At 46.9% G+C, this 22,147-nt stretch overlaps 1 protein-coding gene across 1 annotated transcript in view; it reads left to right on the top strand.

Annotated features, from left to right (window-relative positions):
* Znf827 (zinc finger protein 827) overlaps positions 1-22,147 on the top strand; it is a 180,611-nt gene that overhangs the window by 14,366 nt on the left and 144,098 nt on the right. The window contains 1 exon segment of the mRNA XM_028892888.2: positions 18,718-19,752. Within this exon segment, the coding sequence (XP_028748721.1) occupies positions 18,718-19,752 (1,035 nt within the window).

Below are 22,147 nucleotides of genomic sequence, written 5' to 3'. Positions count from 1 at the left end.
TAAAACAGAGAAATTACATATTTCTATTGCTAAAAATAATCTAACCCAGCATATGTTAATTATAAGCAGCATTTTTTAATGAAAACATGTGTTTTTCTAAAAGAGAGTGAGTAAAGTAAGTGATATTCTGTATGTTTCTGCAAATCTCTAGTAGCTGGCTTCCTAGAGGACAACTAGATTCTCAGATCTGTTGGTGTATTTAATCTGTCGCACCAGGTTAGTGAGGAAGATCTGCATCACACAGATGTCTTGTCACCTTTGCAGGGACTTGTGGGTATTCTTTCAGCTACACCAAGATCTTGAAGGTTATTTGGAGTGTTGAGTCAAAACATTGCCATGAACTTTTCATGTCTGCTACATTCAAATCTACTGAGCTGTCTTATGTTTTGACTGGATTGTCATGCACATAATGTCAGTATTGGACATTTGGGGAATATTGACTCCCTGAGTTATATAGATCTATGAAATGTTGGTATATCTCATTGTAAATGTAAAAATTATATCTGCAAGAATGTTATCTGAAAAAGTCTTTAAGTATGGTATTGGGAATCTGTCAAGTTCATAGTGTAGTAAACAAGTTTTCCAAAACTTTAATGGTTGCTTGAAAGCATGAATCTTATCACAGACTAAAAACACTGTCAGCCTTTCCTTGAAGTATTAGCTTGACTTCATTCATTTCCAAGAAATAATCTGCCAAGGCCCACATCTGACTGACTGTAATTTGTCAGCTATCCTCTCAATTAAAGTAACACACCGTGAAAAGGGGCTCGCTGGGCTCCCAAGCCAACGGTCATGCATGCTCTTTCCCTCAGCACAGCCACGCACCGAGCACTGCCAGAAAGACCCGCGATTGCACACAGTGATACATCACCTGCAACATCCAAAAGATGTTTATTCCAAGATCAATTTTCAGGAAAATGGATAATTTTCACTCCTCTGCCAGGCGTTCTTAAGTGAAGCCAGCACAGGTTTTCGGGCCTTTTTGTTTGTTTGTTTTGTTTTTTTGACGAAGTCTCACTAAGTTACGTGCTAAATGAACACACCTTTCTTCTGTAAACACAAATGTAGTATTGTCGGTCTGTGAGGATGTGCCATGCTATCCAGTGACTTCCGGGCTCCTCGTTGGAGGTGAATGCCACTCATTACCACATGTCCTGCTCAGTTCTTTGTCGACTTGAAGAAAGGTAGAGTCATTTGAGAAGAGGGAAACTTGTCTGAGAAATGCCCCCTGTAGATTGACCTGTGGAGCATTTTTTTCCTTTTTTCTTTTTGGTTTTTCGAGACAGGGTTTCTCTGTGTACCTTTGCACCTTTCCTGGAACTCACTTTGTAGACTAGGCTGGCCTCGAACTCACAGAGATCTGCCTGGCTCTGCCTCCCAAGTGCTGGGATTAAAGGCATGCGCCACCACTGCCTGGTGCATTTTCTTGATTCATTAATGAAGATGTGGGTTGTATTGACTCTGGGAAGGTGGTCCTGGGTGATATAAAAGCAGACTGATCAAGCCATGAGAAACAGTTCAGTAAGCAGCACTCCTCTATGGCTTCTGCTTCAATTCCTGCCTTCAGATTCCTGCCTCAACTTCCCTCAGTGGACTCTGACTCAAGATATGGAAGCCAAATAAACCCTTTCCTCCCAAGTTGCTTTTGGTTGTGGTGACACAGCAATAGTAACCCCAAGTTAGTCACCGCCCGCCCAGCTCGTTTACCTCAGAGGCTTCATAGAACAGATGGAACACATCTGGTTTCTTTCTTCTCTTCCTTCCTGGGCTGTTGTCCTCACAGTTCAGACGCACTTCCCCTCATCCCCCATTTCTTCACGCTGGCTATTGACTGGTCTAACTGACCCCACTTCTGTGACACCTCTTGACATCATCATGCTCCCCTCCTGCACTGCTGTCCTGTAGACTCTTACTTTTTCCCAGGTAATTGAAATAGCTGCCCCCCCCCATGTATTTTTATTTACCCTCCATCTTGCCTTCCCCTCTCTCAGCGTTTATAGTCCATCCTTCATGCCGCTATCTCAGGGAGGTGCTGAGCTCTTTCAGGCATCTGCATGAGAATGAAGTTTGAACTTCTAGACCCTGAAGATGCGTTGTCTGAGCCCTGCAGCTCTGCCTTCTTATTTCACGTATACCCTTGTTTCACGTATACCCTTGTTTCACGTATACCGAGTGATTGCTTCTGCATTCATACTGCATGCCACCTTCTCATATTCATATTCTTTTCCCCGTTTATAGAGTGACTGGGTGACTGCTTGGCCTGATAATGTCTTTCTTTGCCTCCAGATATCAGAGAGGCCCTTCTTGTTTTTCTTCTCCATAGTTACGGCTCCTGGGAAGAATTAGGAAACTTTTTCCTTGGTCCACTTATTGTTGATTGCTTGTTATTGTCTTTAGTGACTGGACTTTTTGTTTGATTTTTTTCTGAGACAGGGTTTCTCTGTGTAGTTTTGGTGCCTGTCCTGGATCTTGCTTTGTAGACCAGGCTGGCCTCGAGTTCACAGAGATCCACCTGCCTCTGCCTCCCGAGTGCTGGGACTAAAGGTGTGAGCCACCACCACCCAGCTGTTTTATTTTATTAAATTTATTTATTTATTTATTTTGGTTTTTCAAGACAGGGTTTCTCTGTGTAGTTTTGGTACCTGTCCTGGATCTTGCTCTATAGACCAGGCTGGCCTCGAACTCACAGAGATCTGCCTGGCTCTGCCTCCTGAGTACTGGGATTAAAGGCGTCCGCCACCATTGCCCCAGCGTGACTGGACTTTTTATAAATGAACATGGATTGAGTGTTCACTTTTATGCATATTTTTGCGTGTAATAGTGCCTGGTCTATAGCAGGTGGGTGATAAATAAATTAATGAAGGGAGGGGTTAAAAACCAGTTACAAAGTCAAAGAGATAGAAAATAATGCTTGGAATTATTGAAAAAGAAAAAAGAAAGGAAGGGCAAGGATGGGATGGAGCGAGAAGAGAGGAAGGAAGAGGGAGGGAGGGAAGGAGGGGGCGAGAAAGCGGGGGAGTGAAGAATCACAAACACAGGCGGTGTTTTGTAATGGATTTTGAAGAACTTACTGTACACCTGGGCTGGGAAGGGGGTGATGAATGTATGTGCTCACAAATGTGGCCTAGGGATGCCTGGAGAAAGTTTAGGTTTCCGGAGGAAACTGGGCCAGGAGAGCAGGGGCCATGGCCCCCCCCACCGGGGCCACCGCAGCCTCCGTGCAGGAGGGAGTGTCTGTGGTTGGAAGCCTCCGGCCCGGCCTGACATGTAGATCTCCCCACTATTGGCAGTTTCTGCCTTTCTGTCCCCAAACTGTGCCAGGCCTGTAAGAGCTTTCTGATGACTGGGCACATTTGGCATCTGGATTCTGTGGTCGCTAACAACCAGCAGTTTCCTGTCTGCTTTGGTTGAGCTGACCGTGATACAGTGCGGGGAGCAGTGTCCACTGCTCAGGGCCTCACTCTCCAACATAGTGTACACTCGGGCCAGACGCCCGGGACGAAAGGAAGAGGGAAACCCCACGAGGACTAGGCTGGTGCCAGGTCATTACTTAGTCATTCTGGTCCACCTTCACAGTGATCAACAAACTTCAGGTATCCATTAGCTGTTCCTCAGATGGAGGAGGAGTGTGCCTGGATCACGTGGGTCTGAGGCATAGCAAGCTGAGATTCGATCCAGAGTCTCTGGGTCCAGAACTTGTGTGGGTTCTGCTCAGTCACTCTTTTAAAGCTATTTGTAAAGCGTCTTATAGTCTTACTTTTACTAGCTTGATCATCTCTTGAAGTTGTATATTTTATTCTATTTATTGCTTATTTATTTATTGAGAATCTGCAGTTGTCTGTTGAATGTTGGGGAATATTACTCTAAGGTGTGTTACTTTTGTTTATGTTGTGTTTGTCTAACTCTGTGAAGCTGTGTTACTGTGCCTGTCTAAAACACCTGATGGTCTAATAAAGAGCTGAACAGCCAATAGCAAGGCAGGAGAAAGGATAGGTGGGGCTGGCAGGCAGAGAGAATAATATATAGGAGAAATCTGGAAGGAGAAAAGAAAGAAGTAGCCAGAGAAGGAGGACATCAGGGGCAGCCACACAACCAGCAACGGAGTAAGAAGGAAAAGTGTACAAGAAGAGAAAAGGAAAAGCCCAGAGGCAAAAGACAGATGGGATACTTTAAAGTTAAGGAAACAAGCCAAGCTAAGGCCGGGCATTCCTAATTAAGTATAAGTCTCCATATGTGATTTATTTGGGAGCTGGTGGCGGGCCCCCAAAAGAGTGAAAAAAAATCCAGCAAGAGTTGGATGTTATTGATTCTGCTGCGGCATTTCCTGTTCTTAACTCTAGAACCACTGTGGATGGAGAGGGGCTCAGGCCACCTTCATCTGAGCCGTCTCCGGCCTGGTGTTTGTAGTTTTAAAAGTTTATTTAGGGTTGGGAATGTAGCTTAGTAGGTAGGACGCTTGGATGCATGTCCCAGCACATAAAACAGCATGCTTTTAAACCCAGCACTCAGGAGGGGGAGGCAGGAGGACCTGAAGTTCAAGGTCATCCTTGGCTACATATTGATGCCAGCTTGGCCTGTGTGGGACTGTCTGGGGGGGGAGTTGTTTTTCTTTTTTTTAATTTTTTTTATAACCATCACTAACAACAACAACAACAACAAATGGAGTATAAGAGGATGTCTACTCCTGAAAGCCTCTAGTAGGCTTATGTCAATCTTAATGCATAAAACTCAAAACAGAAAACAGGATTCCTCTCAGTAACTACAACATACACATTGAAAACCAAGCCTGATCAGGTGGATATATTCATGTCAGAAGACCTTTTCAGTTCACATCTCTCCACAGAGCATCTTCCCATTGCCCAATGCATTTCCAGCCTCCTTTTCAAGTATCAGTTATTCATAGAGGATAAGCTGGCCAACCAGAATCAGGCACAGTACCTGGCCAGGGCAGAGGACTGCAGAGAGTTCTTAAGCTCTGTGAGACAAAAAAAGATGAGATGTGCTTATCCACATACAATACAAAGGTATTTTACAGATTCTCCAAAGGTGATGAAGAGAAGAAATTGATGTGAGCTTAATGTCAATGGTCACCATGTGGCTGTGCATACACACACCAGAGGAATGTTCCAGTTGTTTCTGGAACATCTGCGCTGTGGTTGAAGTTTATCTACAGCCGCGATAGAGCTCACCCCCTGATCTTGGGTTCCCCTGGGTACATTTCCAGGAGCATTGGGCTTACGCCCCCTGGAACACCAGTGCCAGTGCCAGTGCCAGGGACCTTGAGAACAGTGCCAGCTTTCCCTCAGGTGGCGGATACAGCAGAGCTGTCTCGGTGAAAACCCCAAGTGGCAGCTCTGAGGGAGACCAGAGAAGATGGGTCACACCCAGGAATCTTTTCAATATTTTATTTTTGTATTTTTTGAAACAAGATCTCATTATGTAGCCCTAGCTGTCCTGGAGCTTACTGTATAGACTAGGATGGACTCAAACTCACAGAGGTCCATCTGCTTCAAGATGTGAACCACTACACTCAGCATCCCCAGAATTCTTAAGAGGACAGAGTAGATAAAGCAGTTGGACCTAGAAGCTCTCGCACAGCCGCAGGACATGCTGGCCCTTGGAATCACCTTAGCTTGTTGGCTGGTTGTAGTTTTTGTTGATTTTCGTGGGCTTTTGGCCTTTCATCCTTGACTCCGTATGTGTGTGCCAGGAGGTGAGTGGAGAAAATAAAAGCAGAGCACGAGTTAAGAATACATTTGATTGCTTGATAGCAGCCCTGGCTCTGAGCCTGGCTGGGGTAAAGGTTAAAATTGTTGGCCTACCTCATAGCTTCGAGTTAAGTTTGCATTAGGTGTCCTTGTGATCTGCTGTCTGGTGTCATGGATTTTCGTGCCCAACCAGTGAAGATATTTTCCCATGATCAATGGTACACATATCTTTTGGGCTGGTGTGAGTGGTAGGCTGTCTCCTCTGAATCTTTTGTCTGTGTCTTATGTCCGTCATATTTTTAAATGCAAAGTACAGAGTAGTCTCATCTCTCTCTCTCTCTCTCTCTCTCTCTCTCTCTCTCTCTCTCTCTCTCCCTCTCCCTCCCCCCCTCCCTTCCTCCCTCCCTCCCTCCCTTCCTCCCTCCCTCTCTCTCTCTCTCTCTCTCTCTCTCATGCTTATCTACCACGACTCTTTCCCCTTTGGGTGCATGTATATTTTTTGGAAATAAAGGTGTACAGTGTGCTGTTTCCCTTACCAGACTGAAGGACTTGGGGTGTGGTCCCTGGTGAAGTGTGTCAGGTCCCTACTGTTGGGACACATCCCACAAATAGCTTGATCATTTTATGCCTAAGCTAAGATTTCAGTGCTTAGCCATCTATCTCTGGGATGCCATTTCTGAGGCTATGGAGTGCTTGATTGTGTTATTAGGGTCTTTTTTCCTGGTTAAGTTCTTTTTTGATCTATTAGGGATTTCCTGGTGATTTCAGTCATTTTGTAGTTTATTGCTCATCTTATAACAGGTATTGGTAATATTAGGATGAAAACATTTATACAAGAGGAAATAAAAGTCAAGGGAGCAGGTAATTGACCGATTTATCAGCCTTAGCAGACAATGTTTCTGATAACGACATGGTAGCCATGGTAAATTTATTTCTGATTGCTTGAGGGGACAGATTTTATATGTTTTTGCACCATCGAGGTGCGTGAGAGGGTAAAGGAGTGAGCGGTCTATCTATGGACTAACTGGGACAGCTGGATTTCTGGACTGGCCTTTTGGTGAGTGGATTCACACGTTGTTTTAAACTGTCCCTCAGGTATGGGTTTGCTACGGCACACGCAGGCTGGGTTTCCTTTCTATTGTTGCTGGTTGGTGCTTACTAGGTAACAAGAGGCTTCACAGGGGAATGTCTTTTTCTAAATCTTTCACTTGAGTGATACTTGGAGGTAGACCTAAAAAAACAGCTGTTAATCTGTTCCTATCATTGACTCTCTGGCCTCACCGGGGCGGTTGTGGACAACCGACCGCCTTAGCAGAGATGACACTACTGAGCAGGAGAGGTAGTTTTAGTTGTGAACTTGACACAATCTAAGGTCACTTGGAAAGGGGTCTCAGAGGAAATGTCTAGATTAGGGTGGTGTGTGACCATGGCCCCGAAGGATTTTCTTGCTTGGGTTAACGAGGGTGAGGACCCCACCTGACTGTGGGCGGCACCATTGCATGGGCTGGACCCTGAGCTGAAGGCAAGAGGAGGAGCCGAGCACCAGCAGGCGTGCATTGTGGGTGCTGTGTGACAGCTGTTCTTGCCACCTTGACCTTCCCACAGGGATGGACTGTCACCTGGAATTGAGTCAGATAAACGTTTTCTTCCATGAGTTGCTTTTCTCAGGGGATTTTTATCACACTAGAAATCAAAACTGAGACACTGAGGTTACAGATTAGAATTCAGATGTGAAAAATCCGTAGCAACATCCATTTTATTTGTATGAGTTTTATTTGTATGTATGTATGTACACCATATGTGTGCCTGGTGCTAGCACATTATATCTTGAGCTGAAGTTACAGACGGTTGTGAGCTGCCATACAGATGTTGGAAACTGAGCTCGAGTCCGCTGGAAGAGCAGCAAGTGCTACTTATTAACTGCTGAGCCGTCTCTCCAGCACCCAAAGAAACACCCTGAGTGTGTCAGTTTTCTGGGGCTGCCATAACAGTTTTATAAACTGGTGGCTTAACTTTAAACTTAAAAAGAAAATATATTTATATGTGTATGTTTATTGTTTGTATATTCACAAACACATAGATGCCATGGCATGTGTGTAGAGGTCAGGACAACTTTTAGTACTTCTTTCTCTCCTTCCACCCTGTGGGTCTGGGGATCAAACTCAGACCGCCAGGCTTGGCAGCAAGCTCCTTTACCCCTGAGCCATCTCACTGTCCCAGACTAGTGTTTTAAACACAAATGGAGCCGATCGGCTTCCACTTCTGGAAGTCGGACACTCATGGTCATTCGGAAGGCCATCGGAAAGCTGCCTCAGGATTCTCTTGTAGTTTCTGGAGGCTCTGTGGCTCGTGTGAGCATATGTACAGCCTTTAAGTGGTGTCTCCCCAAGTACACATTAGGGACCTCAGTCATCCTGGATCTGAGAGTCACCCTAATGACTTTACCTTAACTCGATCATGTGAAAAGCTCTGTTTACAGGTCACATTCGTGTGCACAGGGGTTCTTAGCATCTTAACATCTTTTGAACAGTTTAGCCTGTGACATCAGGTATTTATTCCTAGTTTGCACTCTCTTTAGTTTTTTAATTATAATTTATTTGTTTGTTTGTTTGTTTTTCCAGACAGGGTTTCTCTGTGTAGCACCCTGGCTGGCCTGGGACTCGCTCTGTAGATCAGGCTGACCTCGAACTTAATGTATATTTTTTGGAAATAAAGGTGTACAGTGTGGTGTTTCCCTTACCAGACTGAAGGACTTGGGGTGTGGTCCCTGGTGAAGTGTGTCAGGTCCCTACTGTTGGGACACATCTCACAAATAGCTTGATCATTTTATGCCTAAGCTAAGATTTCAGTGCTTAGCCATCTATCTCTGGGATGCTATTTAATGCTGGGATTAAAGGTTTGAGCCCAGTAACGTGAATTTATTTATGGTGCATATGGTGTGTGTGTGTGTGTGTGTGTGTGTGTGTGTTGGGGGATAAGTGTTCCTTGGCATGTCTGTAGAAGTCAGAGGACAACTTTTCAGAGTTGAGTTTTCCTTCTACTGTGTAGGTCCCCAGGATCAAACCTCGAGGCTCGGTGGCTCAGTTTCCTGCTGTGTCATTATGCTAGCCCTGTACAGTTTCAGTGAGTCTGGTGATTGTCACCTGCTTAGCAAAGAAAATGACTACGAATTTGGAAGAAGGGGCCTCAGCCTCGGATGCAGTGGAGACCCCAAGTCTTCAAAAGGGCTATTAAAATAAGACTCCACAGGAAGGGACTGGGGGGTTGGTTCAGTGAGCAGCTCAGTGGTGCATGCTTGTAGCCCTAGTGCTGGTGTCGGCGGTGTGTGTGTGTGCGTGTATGTGTGTGTGTGTGTGTGTGTGTGTGTGTGTGTGTGTGTGTAGATACAGGAGGATCTCTAGAATGCCAAAGCTCTGAGCCCCAGACTTGGTAAGAGACATCCTGCCTTGAAAAGGAGGTGGACAGTGAGGGAGGAAGATGCCCCTCGCCATGATCTGCCTTCCACACCTGCGTGCATGGGTGTGTGTGTGAGCAGACGTGTACATATATCCACCTGCGTGCATGGGTGTGTGAGCAGACATGTACATATATCCACCTGCAGCCTCCACAAATCCACAGGTGCTTGAAGCTGATTGATTAATATGAGTGCAAGACGCTGACAATCTAAGTAGCTTGTGGGACACAGATCTATGTATTAGAAACACATGTAGGATCTCAACCTGTTAATGTTTTTGTTTGTCATGTACACATTCTAAAATCCTGCCAAAGGTAAAAAAAAATATTGTGTTTGATGAGCTTTGGTCTTTTGGTAAATTTTGTATTTTTTTTATCTTTTGGTAATTTTTCATTACTTGAAAAAAATGTATTTTTGCCACAGTGCTGCTGAGATTTTGTTTTTGAACTTGGCTTTGTCACTTAGTAAGAGTGAATGTGTGAGCTCTTAAGGTTTTGGAACCTTGGTTGCCCATGAAATTTGCTGACAAACATCAGATGTTTACCATGGTAGCAGGCATATCTTCAGGGCTCTATTCATTCATTCAGTTGATCTTTATTGGGAGTCTGCCGTGTGCCAGGGCTTGTTCTAGAACTCACTCACTCACTTAAAAGTGATGTAAAGGCACAATGATACTGTAATATGACGAGTTTGGTGGGGACCCAAAGCTCCTGTCTTGCCTTGGTTAGTCAGCTGTGGGGTCTTGGGCACAGCACTGGCTGTCTTTGGGTCTTGCCATTAGAACTGGATTTCCAAAATCATAAAACAAAATTTGAATTTACAGATTGTTCTGCAGTTCTGTTGGGCAGGGCTGGAAGCTTCTCTGTGCTTTAGCTCTGGTCTGTGAAGGTTGAGCTCACAGGACTGGCAGCTGTCTGCTCTCTGGCTGAGAACAGCAGTGGTGAGAAACCCAGCACCTTCACTGAGCCCACAACACTCTGAGGGGGCTTTCCTATGTTCTCTGTTGCTATTGTCTTGTTTTTGAGATGGTGTTTCATGCAGCAGGCTGGCCTGGATCTCCATCTGCTCTTGCCTCTAATCACTGGTATCACAAGCGTCTATACCACCATGTCCCACATTTCCTGTGTTCTTGTTTCTCCAAGCAGGTGGGTGTCCACAGACACATGTGGCCACTTGAGAACAAGTATTGGTAGTTTGTGGGAAACACCCAGTATTATTAAGTAAGGAGACAGAGTGCTGTCTAGGAGGCAGAATTCATAGAAATGCCAACTGAAGACATAAAGACATTTGGGGTTTCCAGGAGGCACTTCTGAGTCAGTCCTGGGACCTCCTGGGGTGGGGTGGGCTGCTGCCTTCCCTTCTCTGGGAAGGAAAGTTTGTTCCATGTTTGAGATTCTAATTTTGAAAATGGTTTTAATTTCTGTTATTGGCAGGTACAACCTCTCTGATCTTAAGGCTGTTCTTCCTCTGCATTCCCGCTCTGAGAAGTATTAATTGAGGGCCTGCCTTGTGCTTGGCACTCTTCCAAGAGATAGGGCCACAGCCACAAATGGAGCAAAGATCTACCTTCCTCACTGCTGATTGATGGGTTACCTGAAGACAGAGGGCATTAGCCACATGGGTATTTGGGAGAGAGAGGTCAAAGGTCTCGTGGCAGAGCTTACATCCTTCCTTCATCTGAGTGAGTAGTTGGAAATGATCTCACAGATATGCAGGTCATATGTGGCTTCAAGGCTGGGAATGTACCCTGAGGAACACAAGAAGCCATGGAGGCCTTGAGGGTAGAATGCTGGGATGTGACATATCCTTGAAAGCTTTAGTCTGCCTGCTAGTTGAGACTCACAACCAGAACAAAAGTGCATCTGTGGCCCCGGCGAGGAGTGGCGTGATGTGCACTGAGGTGGTTTGGCAGAAACGGAAAGACTGCCGCGATACCGCTGCGTGTGGAAGACAGAACCAACAGAGCCTGTGAGTGAGTGAGGTGTGTGGTGTGAGCAGTGAAAGGCAGCAGGGAGGTTTGTGGGGACTCTGAGCCATTGTGTTGGAGAGATGGAGAGGTGGCCATTTGTGCTGAGTTGGGCATTTTGATGGGGGAGCTGTCTGGTTCCTCGATATTGAACGATGTGCCCAGGCCCTTTATCTGAGAATGTTGAAGCTGGCTTACTAACTGGGTTGGAATTCCTTCCAAAGACCAGGCATGATGTGTTCATCATCATTACCTCTTTCCACCAAGGGAATTTACATCATACTTCACAGGCAGTGCTGTGGGTACTTACGGGTGTGGCCCAGGATCCCCTCTGCAGTCTCAGGTGTGGCCTCTCCTTCCAGGTTGCCTCTCAGCTGAACTGGTGACAGGAATCTGGTTGTCTCTCCCACCTTGGCAGATTTTAGTTTTCCTCTTGGCCTGGCTGACAGCTGTCGGGTGCCGTTGGCACCTGTAGTCCCGAGCTTTGTCCTGGGAACTGGTGGGGGCTCTATCACAGAAAACTCCGAGGCCGGAAAACCTCCAAGGGTTCCTCCTTTCAGGCCAGCTTGGTGTGGGGGAATATCCTGAGGCTTTCAGGCCACAAAGGGATAGTTTAGACTTTGGCAGACAAAGCCAGCCCAACTGCAGATGTGTTTTGTGTTCACATCATAAAACTGGTGGAGAGCAGCTCTGGATGCTGCAGAAGAAACTTATTAACCGGCGTGGAGTGGCTGGGTGGCTTTTGTCTTCTTGGCACCTCTTCCCTGGCCTTTCTTCTGTGACCCACATTGAGCCCACTAGATCCCGCCCTCTGGCTTCAGTGATAGGCCTAGGGAGAGGAGATGACCGTCAGCAGGCCAATCAGAGGGAGAAAGACCTTTTACTAGTGGATCCTTAGAGTGAAAATCCAGACAGCCTGCTGCCAGGTTTTTAGCCTCTTGGGAAAAATGTCCCGAGAAGAAGCATGTAAAGACTATTGAGAACTCGCCCTGATGGTGCATGCAAAACACTACCAGATCCCAGACCCACTGTGGCCCTGCTGTGTGCTGTACAATCCTCCATCTGAAAAGGGCCCTTGCTCTGTCGTCCTGCTACCTGACTGTGGTTCCCCGCCACCAGAGCAGCTAACTTCTACCATCTGGCATCTAGTGGTGAGGTGTCTTATGCTAGTGGGCGTGAGGTGATCAGCGGTGCCGCCCACCTTTGGTGGATCAGTAGGTAGTATAGTTTTCAAATGGGAAGAATGCAGACTCGAGACATTTTCTCCCCTTCAAGTTCAACACATACAACCACCTGCGGATTAGCCTTCTTCACAAAAGAGATGATTTTAGTTTGGTTGTTTGCAGAGGCACAGTCCTGTGTGCGGAAGATTTCCCAACATCTAGTACAATTTCCAAAGCTGCCTATACCATTGAAACAGCTGCTCCCTCTTGCCACGCCACAGTGTTCGAGGGCTCCCAATGTTGGTGGCAGCCTGTGACTTGAATACCTGTGCAGTCCTTGCTCTGCTGTGGTCTACAAACTAACTGTAGGGCTCAACTTTGGGGCATGAATTCTGAGGCCATTCCCTAATATTTTTGTTGGGTTAAATCACTACTAGGGGTCTGGCTGTTTGTAGAGTGCCCCCAGCTCTTAGCCTGCGTGAGCCCCGATTACGTCCTCAGCACCACAAACTGGGGTGACAAACATCTGCAATCCCAGTGCCTGAACAGTGGAGGCAGGAGGAGGTCATCCTTGGCTACTCCGCAAGTGTTCCGCTTTCACTTCTGTGATAATACCCGACCAAAACCGGCTCATGATCCCAGGTCACAGTCCATCACTGCAGGGATGTCACAGTGTAGGAGCTTGAAGCAGCTGTCAGTCACAGCCACAGTCAAGATCAGATAGAATGAATTAAGACACTCATGCTTACTTGCTTTCAGCGTGGCTCACATACAGTTCTGACCTCTTGCCTAGGGAATGGTGTTGCTCATAGTGGGTTGGTTCTCCTGTCTCAGTTAACTTGATTAAAACAAGCCCCATAGACATGCCCATTGACCAATCTGTGTAGACAAACTCTTATTGAGACTCTCTTCACAGGCGATTCCAGGTTGTGTCTAGTAGACAAGTAAATCTAACCACAGTGAATCTGAGGTCAGCCTGGAATAGCCGAGAGTCTGTCTCAGACAAACAAACACCAAATAAAAACTCCCAACTATCAGCATTTAGCATTGGTTTTGCCAATAGCTTTTGTAGTACAGATCCTTGGACTTTACACATCGCTTTTGTATAATGTTTCATGTAGAAACTGGCTGTTTGATTTGCAGCAAGTATTACAGGTACAGTTGATAATGGTAACAGAGACATGCAACCTTGAAAGGCGGGTCTAGATATATACCTCAGATGTATAGTAAGTAGGGAGGGACTTGGGTGATCTTTATAGGAAAATGAGCTATTTGGTAGGTAACAGGTGAACATACCTGTGTGTGTGTGGGGGGGGGGTTAAGAGACCTTCACTATTGATCCAAATCAACCTCTAATAGTCCTAAGAGGCTGGCGGATCCATGTGTGTGTATCACTGGTAGGAATGGTATGTAGGTAGATGGAGAAACGAGGCTCACAGGTTTCACCTTAATTCAAAAGTCTGGGAATTAATAGGAATTTTGTATATATTGTTTGTCCATCTGCTCCCCATCTTTCTAAATGAGGATGTCCTCATTGTCAGCCCAATTAAATGCATCTAATGAAAACTTTCCAACTTGGAGAAGGTGAGGTGCAGAGGCATTCTCTTCAGAGAGAGCAGAAGAGTCTGGATATCAGCTTACCCGATTGCTGCTCGAGAACTAAATTATAAATAAATGTGCTGGGTGGTGGGAGTTTGTTTTGTGCTACTCGAAGAAGAAATATTCACAATGTAGAAACAGAAAGGTATTCGATGCATTTTCACTTGGTAATTGCATTATTTTTATTCTTAATTCTTTGACTTTCTGATTTTTCATAGCACTCAATGTGAAAATGGATGGGAGCCCACAGACAAAATAATGAATTCTTTAACATGCTTGCACACACACATGCACACTCATGTGTACCCTCATACTGTTGTGTGAAACCGGCAAGAAACCGTGCAAACCTGACAGTCTAGACAGAGATTGTTGGAGGAATAACAATGCAAACAACTCTTTTTTTTCCTTTGGAGGTTAAAAATAATGTGTTTACTAGAGTTATTTGCATTGGCCATTTAGAGGCTTCCCCAGGATGCCTTGGTTAAGAAAGCTGTGAAAGCCACAGGAAGCCTTGCCAGGACCTTGTGCTGCTCTGCGATTTTCTAGGCTGATTTCATGCTGGTTGATGGACAAGAAGATGGAGGTGTCTTACTGCCGGGGCTTCTCGGATTCCAAGAAGTGAAAGTCAGGAATTGCATGTCCTGCACTTGGCAGCATCCAGCAGGTCCTCTTCTAAACTTCACAGTGGCACAGTGTGACATGCCCACCAGTGGGATTCTTTCCTCGTGATGCACAGGGACAGCAGCTGCCTGTAGCTGGACCAGTACAGTCTCCATGAAACCTTGCTTCACAGTACTCAATGTGAAAATAGAGGGGAACCCACAGACATAATAATAAATACTAATGAATAATTTACATTTGTGGGGAAAACCCCCCATAGTCTTACAGACAGAAAGTGCATTTTGATCTTCCTCAACATGTTTACCTTGCTTATCTGAACTTATTTTCTAAAGGCCTCCCCTGTACTTTGGATTTGATCTCGGGGACATCAGCATAATTTTAGCTGTGTTTCTTCTCAACTGTCGGCTCTTTCTGTTTTGGGGAATGTGTTCAAATTCTCTGGTTGGTTGAAGAGTCCAGACCTCAGAAATGTCACCATCAGGGAGGTGATTGTGTGGTTGTGTGCTCAGAGTTCTCTGGGGGAGCAGATCCAACAGGGTGGTTGTGTATCACAAGGGTAACTCGTTAGACTGCCTTACATGATGCTTCTGGGTAGTTCAGCAATGGCTGTCTTCATGCTGGAGAGACTGAGGATCCAGTAGCTGATCAGTGCTCGAGGCTGGATACCTCCACAGTCCCAGTGTGGCACTGAAGTCCCAGCGGAGCATGGAGTATCATGGGTCTGTGGTCCAGACTAACAGGCCGAAGAAGCTAGGGTGTGCATCGCCAGTCAACAATGGCAGCAGTGGTAACAAGGCTGCTTCCCCTTAGACCTCTTTGGTGGTCCCCTAAATGCCGGTGTGTTTCTCAAGCCTCCAACCCTCCATCCTTAACAGATGCAATCACGAAGATCCGTGTTCCTCTGAACTATCCAAAAACTGGGCTACACAGTTTATATTAATATTAATCACTGTGAGGGTTAATCTTTGTCATTAACTTGGTTGGATCTGGAATTAATTAAGGAGATACATCTCTGAGGGGAGTCTGGGGGCGGGTATTTCCTGGAAGAACTGACTGACAAGGAAGGGGGAAGTAGAGGGTCCTCTACCCAGCACGGATCACCTCCAAATAGGGGCCCCTTGCTGATTTCTGATTCAAGCAATGAAAAGGTGCTGGGGTGTCAGGGAGGGCAGCCAGCTTCTCAGAGCATCCTACAGAGCCATCCGGGAGGCCCCTGGGCAGGCTCCCTGGTTAGCAGAGAAGCCCTGGGCCAGGTGTCCAGACATCTGGGTCCTGGGTTCTGCTGTCAGCAGTAGGAAGGGAGCCGTATGGAGTTGAGGTGACTGGTTACCGTTAGTGTACTTCATCGTCTCAGTAAAATGATGAGATTGGACACCGTCTGTAACTTTTCAGGTTCTCAAAATCCTTATTTCATAGGTCTTCTTAGTTGACTCAATTTTTTTTTTTATTTTGGTTTTTTGAGACAGGGTTTCTCTGTGTAGCTTTGTGCCTTTCCTGGAACTCACTCTGTAGCCCAGGCTGGCCTTGAACTCACAGAGATCCACCTGCCTCTGCCTCCTGAGTGCTGGGATTAAAGGCGTGCACCTCCATCGCCCGGCCTTAGTTGACTCTTAATGCATTGGCCCAGGACCAATCTTGACTAACTATCTAGTGCTCCACCAGTATGAGAATAGAACCCCAGAGCACTTTATTTTGGATCATGCATTTTTCTGTTCACTTATGTAATATGCATATGTACATGTATCATGTAATATGTATAATGACCAAAGAAGAGTCAGCTGACTTTTACTGTAATGATTCTTAAAACTTTCGACCTTTTCTACTGTTTATGGTAGAGCTCCCATGTGATTTTTTTTTTTAAGGGTGAGGTATTTAATCTAAAATCAAGGCAGGTCGTTTGCAAAAGACACATCAAGTTAGCCTTGTTGTTGGGGTTGATGCTGACTGCGTAAGGCTTGGTAAAGAGCACCTTGACTCCTGGAAGCCTGGGGAAATGAGAGTTTCAGGACAGACGGAAACCGTAGAAATCAACTGAGAAAAGGCAAATCTGGCAAGCGGCGGGGAACCAGACCGGTTTTAACTGGGGAAATTCAGTTTTAGCAAATTTTTTTTAAAGCAAATTTCATTTGATGTTTTCCATTTTCTTGATAAATTCATGAAGGACCTGGGGAAGGAGTTGCAGAGCTTTCTTTCCCCTGGTGAGAGAATTGGTCGTTTGTGGCAGCTCCTCTCTGAACACGTGGGCAGCTGCTCAGTGTGTTTGCGTGTACTTCCTCGTGTGGTTCCAATTCTGAAAACAAACAGCGTGCCAAGGTGTCAGAGGTAAGCGCCGTCTCCAAACACTGGCAGAACTCTGCTGGGGACCAGGCACCCTGCTAGGCTCAAAGTGGGGTGTTAGGTGAGGGAACACAGTCCTGCCCCAAAAGAGCACCTTTTAAAGGGGAAACTATTGAGCGTCAACAGACACTAAAATACCGTGGAATCTGAGCACCAGCTGTCACCTGAAGGGAGCCACTTCACCCCGCCCTGTGCTTCAGTCCCCGAGGCGGGCTGCTTCACTCTTAACACCTGCAGCTCTTTCCCACGAGGCAGCCAGAGTGATCACCCCTTTGGCATCACAAGTCACATCCTGTGAGGCCTGTGCCCCTGCCCTCCAGGGGCTTCCAGTTTTGCTAGCTTCAAGTGTGCCGCACGTTACTGATCTGCATATGACATCCTCACTCATTCGCAAACGTCCTCGCAAGCAGACACTGCCCCTGGGATCTTCCATCTCTGCTGCACACCCCAGCACGCATGCGCCATGCCGGCCCCTCAGAAGCCAGCATCTTCGGAAGCGTCGGTGAAGAACATGTTGCAAAGTCACAGTGCTTCTTCCCTCTGCATGCTGGGATTGCTCTCCTCGCCTCCCCATCTCTTTTATGTCTTTGCTCAAAGGTTACCATCTTAGTGAGGGACCCTGTGACCTTGTCTAAAATTGCAACTTCCCTCCTATCAATGGCCTGTGATCCTCCTTGCCATAGTCTAGGATTTCCCCATTGCATTTCCCACCCTCCTGCCCACAGCACCATCTACAAAGAGAAAGCTTCAAGAAGGCAGGATCACTATTTTGTTATTTGTTGTTCGATTTAGTACAGTCTAGAATACTGTCCGGCACACGCTGAGCATGCTGTAATTATTTGTTGAGTGAGTGTAGGAAGGAGGGACTAATTCTGTGGGACAATTGAGAGGAAAGAACCTTTGGAGCTCGGCTTGAAGGATGATGGGTAGACTTCGACCATGCGTTTTTCTGGGAAAGGGCCTTCGAGACGAATGCCACAAAGGTGAAAACGTGGTACTCACTAGCACTCGTGGAATGTGAAGTTCCACCTGATCGGTGTGTGCGGGAGGACCACAGCGGTGGTGGATCAGTGTGTGAATGGAGAGGAAGTAGCTCCTGAGAACTCATGGTGGCTTAAAGGAACAGGTTCCTAGTCACTAACTACCCTTAAGTCACGGCAGGAAAGCAGCTGGTAGAAGTCAGAGCTTTGGGACACGAGTGACATCAGAACCGGGACACACACGCTCTCAAGAAGTCACTAATGCAAGCAGAGTTTGCTAATGAGATCTGATTTTTATAGAGCACTTTTCTGTTTTCAAAACATGGTCACATGCTTATTGGAACTTAAGCGTAACAAGCGTAACAACTGGCCGAGAGAGTGTGGCAGGCAGTGTTTACATGTTCAGAAGAGTCCTATGAGAAACTGAATTGCATCTTATACTGGAGAAAATGGAGCCTCAAACCACCTAGGTGATCTCCCTGAGGTCACTGGGCTAGGACGGGCTGTGGGGTGGGGGGTAGGAGTGGGGGGATAGGAGTGGGGGGCAGCTTCCTGGCCCTGCAGGGTGCTCTCCAGTGCTGTCACCATGCAGAGGGTAACTGCTTGGTGCTTGGAAGCCTTTGGGCTCGCCTTGCTGTCCCCAGTCATGGGAAGCAGTGGGGTTTTCATCTAGCCACTTCTTCGCTGGTTGTGTTCTTCCTCTTCCTTTGTCTAGTTCAGCTCGACCGAATCGCTGCTGGAAAGACAAACTGCTGGTGTTTCTGTCTTTGCCTGTTTAGCTCTTGGCATCGCTGGCTTTTGTTTGGTCCTTGGGTGGAAGGGAAGAGCGCATGTCACCACCCCCTCGAGTGTCTCTTTGGGAGTAACCTGGTCTTCTTGATTCCCCCAGATGTTAGTAGGCAGGACGAGGCCGAGGGAGAGTTCAGCGAAGGAGAACACTGGTATGGGAACTCCTCAGAGACTCCGTCAGAAGCATCCTATGGGGAAGTCCAGGAGAACTATAAGCTGTCCCTGGAGGACCGGATCCAAGAGCAGTCCACATCCCCCGACACCTCCCTGGGCAGCGCCACCCCCAGCAGCCACACGCTGGAGCTGGTGGCGCTCGATGGTGAGGTCCTTCGAGACTCACTGCAGTGTCAAGACCATCTTTCGCCTGGAGTGTCTTCTGTGTGTGACGATGACCCACCCAGTTCCAATAAACCTCTGAGCAGCAACTTGAGGCGGCTGCTGGAGGCCGGGTCCCTTAAACTCGACGCCACGGCCAATGGCAGGGTGGAGTCCCCTGTGAATGTCGGCCCCAGTTTGTCATTTTCCCCGCCCTCCCACCATGCCCAGCAGCTCAGTGTCCTGGCCAGGAAGCTGGCAGAGAAGCAGGATCAGAACGACCAATACTCCCCAAGTAACCGTTTCATATGGAATCAAGGTAAGTGGTTGCCAGACTCAACCACCACCTGTGGCCTGTCCCCAGATTCGGCCATCCTCAAACTGAAAGCCGCAGCCAATGCTGTTCTGCAGGACAAGTCCCTGTCCCGGACAGAGGAGAGCCTGAGGTTTGAGCCCTTCTCCTCCCCCTTCAGCTCCCAGTCTGCCAGCTCCACTTTGGCAGCTTTGTCTAAAAAAGTGAGTGAGAGAAGTCTGACCCCGGGCCAGGAGCACCCACCTCCAGCCAGCTCTTTCCTGTCACTGGCCTCTATGACCTCCTCTGCAGCCCTTCTGAAAGAAGTGGCCGCCAGGGCCGCGGGCAGCCTCCTGGCTGAGAAGTCATCCTTACTGCCCGACGACCCTCTACCACTGCCGCCTTCTGAGAAGAAGCCAGAAAAAGTCACCCCACCACCACCACCACCTCCGCCCGCACAGCCTCAATCCTTGGAATTATTGTTACTTCCAGTTTCCAAGGGAAGAGTCTCCAAGCCCTCCAATTCAGGTATGGAATCTTGTTCAGCCACGGTGCAGGTCGCTGTGACTGTAAACTTCCCACCATGTCTTCCTGTTTGCCTTTTCAGTGGGACTCCCCATCCAAGACGAGGTAGAATCAAAAGGCAAGAACACAACAAAATACTTAAAATGGACAGCATAATAGTCTTCCGTGTGTGCACTACACAAAGCCTTCACAAATAGCGGTGGTTTTTGACAAGTAATGAATAATCTTAGCGATGTGCAGGACTACTCCCTGTCTTTCATGCACCCTCCCCACCCCTTTCCAAGTTCAGACTAGTTCCATACCAGATACATTTAATGGGGGAGATCAAAGCGTCTCTGCCAGAGTGCAGGGTATCCGTGAACACAGACGGGGGAAACGCTGCTTTTGAAATAGTGGACAAGGGGAGGCCCTGCTGCCTCTGTCACAAATGGACTTTTGTCTAGTCGGTGACTGCCCTGCCCTAGTTGATCATAGCACAGACCTGTATGTTAGTATTTTTATTACATTTCTGTGGAACTTAAGCTTTGTTCACCTGTAAATTCTTGTCAAACAGAATGCAAGACTTTCTTGCACATGCTTCATTTTGGCCAAATGAGTTCAGATATGAAGGACTGTGCGTGTGACAGTGCCAGATGGTCTTTCCCAGGACAGCACTATCCCGGAGAGCCCTGGTGCTCACAGCCAGATCCTCTGAGGGAGAGGGTTAGTCACTACCATCCACCATGGCTATCCATTTCATGAGCTGGTTTGCTTCATAACTGCGTTTGTGACAAATCCCTGTTCCTGGGATGGGGTGATTTCAGACGTTTCTTAAGGATGTCCCGCAAAATGGGAGCAGCGAGTAGGCCATGTCCTCCTCACTATTGTGTGTGTCCTGGCATCTGTCAATCATTTGCAGCTGCATTGGTGAAGTGTGCTCGTGATGGCAGACCCTCAGGGGTCAGAGTTAACATCCTGGTCTACATGGTGGTATACATGATACATGGCCATCTAAGTTATCTAATGAGCTGTGTGCCGTAATTGTAATCACTTTTAACCCTATGTGGGGTCAGCAGCTCGGCTCTGTAGATAAAGGTGCCTGCCACCAACCCATCCACCTGAGTTTGATCTCTGGAACCCTCTGGAATGGTGGAGGTAGAACACAACTCCTGACAGTTGCCATTGGACCTCCATGCACATAGCATACATATGTCACATGCATGCACACACACACACACACACACACACACACACACACACACCTCCATAAGGGTAAAACAAATAATGGCAACAACAACAAACTTCTGTAAACGAGTTAGGCATGGTGACCTGTCAGTCCAGCGTTCCGAAGGATCGCAGGTTTGAGACCAGGCTGGACTCATAGTAAGACCCTGTCTACAAACAAACAAACAAACAAACAAAAAAACCCACTGAACAGCAGAACAGACTGAGGAAATGGATACCTGGGACTCTGATTCAAGCGAGGCAAGTGGTTGACTCCTGAGTTTCTGACCTGTCCTTAGAGTAACCAAAATGCTTATTCATTCTGAGTTTCGCTTCTCCTGATGAAAAGGACCAAAATGAGGAAGAGTCAAGGGGGCTAGGTAATCCCTGATAGGATAAATCACTTCCGACCCAGAGTCGTTTAGTTTAGGGAGCTAAGACTGTATGTAAAATGCAGTTGCATCAATGGTCTCCTTTCTGTTGAGGCAGTCGGTTTTTGAGTGATGTTTATATTATACATCAGTCTGGGCATCAGTTACTTGGAGAAGCTTCTACGCCTTGAGGAGTGAAAGGTAGTTAGTTGACTGGGCTTGGAAAGGAATGACTGATCAGGCCAGTCTCCTGAAGGCACACTGTAGTCCCTTCAGTATTTTACAGTGGTCTTAGCTATAAAAGGCAAGAACTGAAGGAGCAGCCAGGGCACCCAGTGAAAACTGAGTTTGTGTTTGGCTGTAGGATTCTCCGAGGAGAGAGACGTGCTCCCCTTGCGGGTTAGATGTGCCTGGCCTTGTCAGCATCTCTGTGGGCCTTTCACTAGAATTTAGTGAGGGAGACCTGTAAGAGATATTTACTGTTTCAATCATTGAAGGCTCAGACGTTAGTTACAGGGGAGAGGAAGAGGCAGAAAAATCAGAAGTTCAAGGTCATCCTTGGCTACATAATGAGTTTGAGGTTAGTCTCAGGGGAAAATAAAGAAAAACTGCCCCAAACAAACAAATACCACCCACCTTTCAGCGCTGCAAAGAGACCACAAAATCACACACCACCCTGATTTCAAGAAGGATTTTTTTTAAAGCTGTTTCTCAAAATGTTACTAAAAGGGCACATAAAGTTGTCTCAGGAGTTCCAAAGAGCTGTGAGCTAGGGACGCTGATCCTGTCTCGAGTAATTTAGACACCAGACATTGCTTTGGCCT

This window comes from Peromyscus leucopus, chromosome 5 (assembly GCF_004664715.2).
Source record: "Peromyscus leucopus breed LL Stock chromosome 5, UCI_PerLeu_2.1, whole genome shotgun sequence".
Classification (NCBI taxonomy): domain Eukaryota; kingdom Metazoa; phylum Chordata; class Mammalia; order Rodentia; family Cricetidae; genus Peromyscus; species Peromyscus leucopus.
The sequence above is the reverse complement of the archived record's forward strand: the minus strand, read 5'-3'. Positions and strand labels throughout refer to the sequence as shown.